Genomic DNA, 8,278 nt, shown 5'->3' with positions numbered 1-8,278 from the left:
ATATATATATATACACCGAAGTACAAGGGTTAAAAAAAAATCCCTATGCTATGAAATTGTTATTGAAAAAAGCAGCATATAAGGAGGGTACTTGACAGTTTTAATAACAATGTTCCCTAATATGAGGTTTAAAATTGACTGTACTTAGGTCAAAATTTACTCTAAAGTAAATAGTGTTAAAGCATGATTTCTGTGCCTATTTACATGTGTATATGTTTGAAAATAATTCATTCACCTTTAGTTATGCCATAAATAGCAAATGTTTACTTACTTGAAACCTAGGAAAAGCCACTGAAGCCAGATCCAGGTCAAGAAAAGAAGAATAACTGCAACAGGAAAGGAAAGCATAAACCAAGATCCAAAATTGATGCACTGACATTCTGGGTAGCGGCTGGGGAAAAAAACAACAACAAAACATTATATCGGCAACATTAATATCACAAGAGGACCTAATGTGAAACCTCAAGGATTAATACTGGTCCTACCATTTTCCCCTCTGTTGCTAGCCAAAGCAGGCCCTCTTGTCCTCTGAATTATCACTGAGAATAGTTAGCCACAAAATTATTGTTATGCCCTAGTAAAATCTGTTTTTACAGGATTTGATTTTTTTGTCTTATAAACTATATAAACTTGTAAACATATCTAAATCTATAAAAGCAACTCCTAAAGTATGTGCTTGGAACCGGAAATGAGTGAGTGGAGGAAATAAAACAGAGGAGAGGAAAAATAAGGAGTCATTCATATAGGATGAATGTCCTCATTTGACATCTAGTTCAACTTTAGCTACAGAGAGATCTTGAATCTTACTCCCATCATCCATTATTCCTTCTTTATCCACTTCATCCTTTTTCTTTCTTTTCACTTTTCCACAGCAGCAATCTCTACTGATCTATCAAGCAAAAGTCAAGCCCTTTCTTTTATTTCTCCCCAGAATACCTAGAGATGGGAACACAGAAATTATATATACATACCTGCATACACATGTACATATATGTATATATAAACAGAGAAACATGTGCAATCATATTACCATACATGCACATGTGTATGTGTACATATGTATGTGATTATACACATGTATGTTCACATATGTATCAAAATAAATGTATACATTCTTGCATATAAAATTTCTGTGTTTCTCTAGTAAACTCATATCCGTTATCTCAAAATAAGGGTCCATAATACTAAAGACAATTTATTTTCCTACTTTGTTTTAAAGAGCTGGGAAGATAAGTATTAGGATATCATAGAACTCATCTTTTTTATTAACATTTTTCACTATAAATTAAAGTGACATATGTAATTACATACAGCAACATTTAAGATCCCAAGATATTATTTATATCCAACAAAACTTTATTTCTTCTTGGCTGGTCCCCAAATGGTCAAAAGTCCTTGAGAGCTAAAAACTTGAGAGAATAAAAACTAAGAAATGTTTATTCTTTTTCAAGCTGTTTTCTATAATTTATGAGAAATTAATTTATTTCTGGGATCAAGATTTCTCATTGAAAAAATTAATAGAAATGGCTCCTCCAAACATTCTACTCTAAACAACTTTAAAACAATGCCTCAAATAAAAATTTTAAAGTGGCAGAATAACAAATGGTCAGGGAGTAGAAGAAAAACTGGGGAAATGATTGATTCAAGAAAATAATGAAAAGAGAATTAATAGCTTGGCAAAAGAAGCACATAAATACTATAGAAATTAATTTTAAAAAACAAAATTGGTCAAATGATAAAAGAAGTACAGTATTTCACTGAAGAAAATTATTTCTTAAATGTTAGAATTGGGCAAATAGAAGCTAATACTTCATGAGACACCAAGAAACAATAAAACAAAGTCAAATGAATGAAAAACTAGAAACTGTAATATCTCATTAAAAAAACAACTGACCTGAAAAATATACCAAGAAGAAATAATTTAAGAATTATTGGGCCGTCTGAAATCCATAATCAAAGAAAGAGTATAGAGATCATGTTTTCAGAAATTATTAAGGAAAACTGCCTCAATATTCTCAAATTAGAGGGTAAAATAGAAATGGAAAGGATCCACTGAAATTCTGGAATGTAAAAACACCAATAACAATCTAGGATTACAATCAAGAACAATCTAGCCAGAAACACTGAGTATAATTCTTGAGAGGGCTTTCAAACATTTCTGAAACAAAAGACCATAGCTCAATAGAAATTTTGACATTTAAACACAAGACTCAAAATAAGCATAAAAAGATAAACATGAGGGCCTCAATAAGGGTATCAATAAAGTTTAATTGATTACATTCCTAAATGGGAAGATGAAACATATAACTTCTAAAAACTTTATCATTTTTAGGGTAATTATAAATAATTTACATAGAGGGCATGGGTATGAGTTGATTATGTTAACATAATCTCCAAAAAATTGAAGTGATGAGAAAAAGAGGTTCACTAAAAGAAGGGGGAAGGGAAGGATAGAATGGAAAATTTTCTTCCATAAAAGAGGTGTATAAGGAAGAACTTTTCTAGTGAAAGGTAATTTAGGGAGGGATTTGATGAAGGGCAATTCTTGAACCTCACTCTGGAATTGATTCAAAGAGGGAAGAATATATATATATATATTCTTCCCTACATATACATATACATATATGTTCAGTTGTGTGTAGAAATGTAATATATCTAATAGGGGAAAAGGAGAGGAGGGGAAGAAAAAGGAGGGATTGTTAAAAAGAAAAACAGATTAAGGGAGGAAGTGGTAAGAAGTAATGTGATAATTAGATAAAGTCTACACTGGCCATCTTTAGATTTAATCACCAAAGGTGACAGCCCCTCCATTTCTGGGAGGTCCTAACCCAGGTGTGCTAGAGTGACAAATCAGAATTGACTGACTGCCCCCTAGGCAGTCTATGAGAAGCATCTGTTGTGATTGGGGATGCAAACTAGGGGAAGGCACAGGAAGTGATGCATAAGTGACCCCTTTAAAAGAGGGAGTTGACGATTCTACCAAAGTTAATTTACCTATTAAATGCCATATCTATCAAACTATCAAAAAACTTTTTTACTGAACTAGAAAAAACTATAACAAGGTTCATTTGGAAGAACAAAAGATCATGAATATCAAGGGAAATAATGAAAAAAAAGTGAAGGAAGGTGGCCTAGCAGTACCAGATATTAAACTATACTATAAAGGAGTGGTCATGAAAACTATATGGTACTGGCTAAGAGACAGAAGGGAGGATCAGTGGAATAGACTTGGGGTAAGTGATGTCAGCAAGACTGTCTATGATAAACCCAAAGAGCCCAATTTTGGGGACAAAAATCCACTATTTGACAAAAACTGTTGGGAAAATTGGAAAACAATATGGGAGGGATTAGGTTTAGATCAACATCTCCCACCCTTCACCAATATAAATTCAGAATGACTTGAATATAAAGAAGGAAACTATAAGAAAATCAGGTGAACATAGAATAGTATACCTGTCAGATCTATGGGAAAGGGAAAATTTTAAAACCAAGCAAGAGTTAGAAAAAATTACAAAATGTAAAAAAAAATAATTTTGATTGTATTAAATTAAAAAGGTTTTGTACAAACAAAAACAATGCAACCAAAATCAGAAGGGAAACAACAAACTGGGAAAATTTTTATAATAAAAAACTCTGACAGAGGTCTAATTACTCAAATATACAAAGAGCTAAATCAATTGTATAAAATATAAAGCCATTCCCCAGTTGATAAGGGACATGGATAATGGGCAAGGGACATGAATAGGCAATTTTCAGATAAAGAAATAAAAACTATCAATAAGCACATGAGAAAGTGTTCTAAATCTCTAATAATTAAAGAAATGCAAATCAAAACAACTCTGAGGTACCACCTCACACCTAGCAGATTGGCTAAAATGATAGCAGGGGAAAGTAATGAATGTTGGAGGGGATGTGGAAAAATTGGGACATTAATGCATTGCTGGTGGAGTTGTGAACTGATCCAAGCATTCTGGATGGCTATCTGGAACTATGCCCAAAGAGCTCTAAAAGACTGCCTGCCCTTTGATCTAGCCATAGCACTGCTGGCTTTGTACCCCAAAGAGATCATAGATAAACAGACTTGTACAAAAATATTTATAGCCACACTTTTTTTGTGGTGGCAAAAAAACTGGAAAATGAAGGGATGCCCTTCAATTGGGGAATGGCTGAACAAATTGTGGTATATGCTGGTGATGGAATACTATTGTGCTCAAAGGAATAATAAACTGGAGGCATTTCATGTGAACTGGAAAGATCTCCTGGAATTGATGCAGAGTGAAAGGAGCAGAGCCAAAAGAATATTGTACACAGAGACTGATACACTGTGGTAAAATAGAATGTAATGGACTTCTGGACTAGCAGCAATGCAATGATCCAGGACAATTCTGAGGGATTTCGGGAAAGGAACACAACCACATTCAGAGGAAGAACTGCAGGAGTGGAAACACAGAAGTAAAACAACTGCTTGAAGACATGGGTTGATGCGGACATGGTTGGGGATGTAGACACTAAATGACCACACTAATGCAACTATCAATAATATGTAAATAAGTCTTGACTGATCACACAGGTTAAAACCAATGGAAATGCGTGTTAGATATGGGGGGAAGGGTTGAAGGGGAGGTGAAGGAGAAAGTAAAAACAGGAATCAAGTAACCATGGAAAATTTTTCCAAAAAAATAAAATATTTAAATATGAAAACAATAACAAAATAAAATAGAGGGAGTTGAGTGAGTGAAAGGGTCTTCTGGTGAAGAGGGAGGCTGGTCAAGGAGCTTTCCTGGTGACCTTGGTGAGACTTTCAATATCTTCTTTAGAAGTCCACGGGGTGAATTTAAAGACTGAATAACTTCCCTTTAATAGACTCTGTGAATGAAGAGTTGCTTCATTCACCTCCGGGTGTCTGGTCCTCTGACTCTTGGCTGAGGGTTAATTAGATCTACCGGGATTAGTTAGAGGATCGAAGTAAATTACCTACTGTGTTAGATTCTTATTTCCTTATTTCCTCTCTCTCTTCTCAATTGTAAATAAACTTCCATAAAGGTCAATTTTGACTTGAGATTATTCTTAATTGAGAATTGATAATTCTTCAGTCCTTTGACAACCATCTTTTAATATATTCGACCAAAAAAACCCTTTTCCCCCCTTAGAGTAAAAAATAGTCTTTTGAGAAGGGACAGAATAAAAAGAGATAGAGGAGGAGGAAGAAAAGCAGAAGAAAATGGGATGGAAAGAAAAACACAGAAATTTTAACTGTGAATGCGAATGAAATTAGTTCACCAATTATATGGAAGTAGATAAGAGAATGGATTCAAAATCAGAATCCAACAATATGTTGTTTATAAGAGACACACTTGAAACAGAGAGATACACTTAAGGTTAAAATAAATGGATAGAGCAAAATCTAATATGCTTTAGGTAAATGATAAAAAGGCAAGTGTATCAAGCATGATCTCAGATAAAGCAAAAGCAAAAATAGACTTCATTAAAAAGGGATAACGAGGTAACTACATTTCACTAAATGTACCACAGGCAATGAAGTAATATCAAAAGTTTTTCTAATAAATTTCTTTGATAAAGTTCTCATTATTCTGAGTATAGAACTGAGTCAAATTTATAAAAAATAAAATCCATTACCCAACTGACAAATAATCAAAGGCTATAAACAGGTAGTTTTCAGAAGAAAAAAATCAAAGCTATCTATAGTTCTATGAAAAAATGCTCTAAATTACTATTGATTAGAGAAAGGCAAATTAAAACAAGTCTGAGGTACCACTTCACATCTATCAGAAATGACAAATGCTGGAGGGGATGAGGGAAAAACAGGCACGCTAATTAATTGTTGGTGAAATAGTGAAGTGACTAACTATTCTGGAGAGCAATTTGGAAGGAGACCTAAAAAGCTATAAGACTGGGGATACCTTCTGATACCACTACTAAGTCTGTATCCAAAAGAGATCAAAGAAAAAAGAAAAAATATCTTTATGTACAAAATTATTTTAGCAACTCTCTTTGTGGTGGCAAAGAATTAGAAATCCAGGGGATGGATATTCATGAAGTGAGAAATGGCTGAACAAGTTGTAGCATATGATTGTAAGGCAGTACTTTTGTGCTATGGAAAATGACAAGAGGGGTAGCTTCAGAAAAACACAAGACCTATATGAATTCATGCAAAGAGAAGTGAGAAGAACCAGGACATACTGTGTGCAGTAACAGCAATGTTGTAATGATCCAAGATGATGGTAAACCATTCATGACAAAAAACTATAGAATGACTATATAGAGAAAAAAAATTAATGAACTCTGAGAGTAAATTGATGTATACTTTTCTTATTTTATCTTTTTTCTTGGAAAATGGCTAATATGGAAATATATTTTGCATAATTTTACACATACAATTGAAATCATATTACTTGCCTGCTGAATGAATGTGGAGGGAGGGAGAGAATTTCAAACTCAGAATTTTACAGGAAATCTTCAAATTAAATAAATAATAAATTAGAAAAAATGTAATGAGTAGAATGCTGACCTGAGGGAGATGAAGATGAACTTGCATTTTATAAGAAGCAAAAAGTACTAAACAAGGAATAGCTAGACAATACAGGGATAGGGAAAATTTAAGAAACCTTACTTGAGAACCATTTATATGAAGTAATTTCACTTGTATTTGGTATAATATAATTTACCTTATTTTGAAACTAATGATCTGTGATTTTGCCCCTTTACTTCTTGTTATCACAACCTTTGTATAGGTATTTAGACAATCTTTAAAAGCTATTATAGTAATGGCAACTAGGTGGCACAGTTGATAGAGAACCAGGCCTGGAGTCAGGAGGACCTGGGTTCAAATCTGATCTCAGACATTTCTTAGCTATGTGATCCTGGGCAAGTCACTTAAACCTGTTTTCCTAGCCCTTGACTTTCTGTCTTAGAAATATTACTACAACAGAAAGTATATATATATATATATATATATATATTAAGTTGCTGTAGTAAAGATATTTACCACACTTTTACTGTCCTGATGATTTTTTGTTTTAAATTGGACTTGTGCTTTCTCTATATAGGGAACTCCCAGTAAAGAAATTCCCTCTTCCAAAATTAGCTATTCTGTAATTAATCATTTTAGTGAATTAATCTATTTAGTGAATCATTTTGAGTAGCAGTCACTGAGAGGATGAGACTTGCACAAGATCACATAGCCAATATTATTGGTCAAAGGAGGGACTTGAACCCTGAATTTTCTGATTTTGTGTCTGGCTCCCTTTTTCTGTACCATTCTGCAGTTAAAGCAAATGTTTATACCCTGTTCATTTAGGTAAGTTAGTCCTGGAACAATAGACATACAATTTATCACCAAAATCCTAGTTAAATTCTTTTCAAATTGGATAGACCTACCAGAGTATACTAGCTGGTATGGACTCTGAGAATCAAAAGTCTTTTCATTGGGAGTAGGGATTTATTCCATCTTTAGAGTGAGTTAGGGGGCGAGGATGTTGCAGGAAAGAAAAGAAAAACTCATTGGACTCCAAGAAGTTTATTCAAGTTTACTGTAATAGGATAAGAACTAAATCTATTCTGTTTTATTCGACTAACAAAATTGCCTAAAAATGCCAATTTTGTATACATCCATATACCTAAACATAACTTCCTTTATCTTTCCCTCCCTCCGTTCTTCTCTCTTTCTTCTTCCTTCTTTCCATTTATAGATCTTATCTTGATATCAGTTTATAAGGTATACTATAAGGCTAGTCTTGCTTGTCAAACCATTTTGGATTTGGTAGGCTCAAGATAAACATTTCAGACATTTCCTTCAGGGATTGTTCATCAAGACCGAATAAGAAGCCCAGAAAAACTAAACTAGTATGTTTTTCTTCCCTCCCTCTTTCCCTTTAATTCCAGATCTAAAGAATAAGAAAGAACAGAATTAGATAGACTGTGCTAATAAATGTTTCTTGGTTCTTAGAGATAGATTTCAATTCTGGGTTCCAGGTTAAAGATGACGACTTTCATTTCATTAACAAATCTTAATCCATGCATTGAAAATAAATGAATATCAAAAATTATAGAATATCATTATTATATGGCTGCCAGGAGACACATTTATTGCTCACTTTCTGTTTCTTTTCTACCTTAGGAAAAATAACTCACTATATAGCATTGTACACAGCAGATATGAGCTGACCTGTAATATAATTGAATCAATGGTGCAAGGCAGTACTTTTTAATAGGGGTTTTCTATATTGAAGCCAAGACAATAATCTCTTTCAGAGGAAGT

At 33.4% G+C, this 8,278-nt stretch overlaps 1 protein-coding gene across 1 annotated transcript in view; it reads right to left on the bottom strand.

Moving 5' to 3' along the window:
* The window catches only part of SLC13A1 (solute carrier family 13 member 1), an 83,306-nt gene that overhangs the window by 22,871 nt on the left and 52,157 nt on the right, over positions 1-8,278 (bottom strand). Inside the window, exon 8 of the mRNA XM_044679028.1 lies at positions 272-391. Within this exon, the coding sequence (XP_044534963.1) occupies positions 272-391 (120 nt within the window). The remainder of the gene's footprint in view (positions 1-271; positions 392-8,278) is intronic.

The sequence above is a fragment of the Gracilinanus agilis genome, chromosome 5 (genome assembly GCF_016433145.1).
Source record: "Gracilinanus agilis isolate LMUSP501 chromosome 5, AgileGrace, whole genome shotgun sequence".
NCBI lineage: Eukaryota > Metazoa > Chordata > Mammalia > Didelphimorphia > Didelphidae > Gracilinanus > Gracilinanus agilis.
This window is presented reverse-complemented; position numbering and strand designations above follow the sequence as displayed.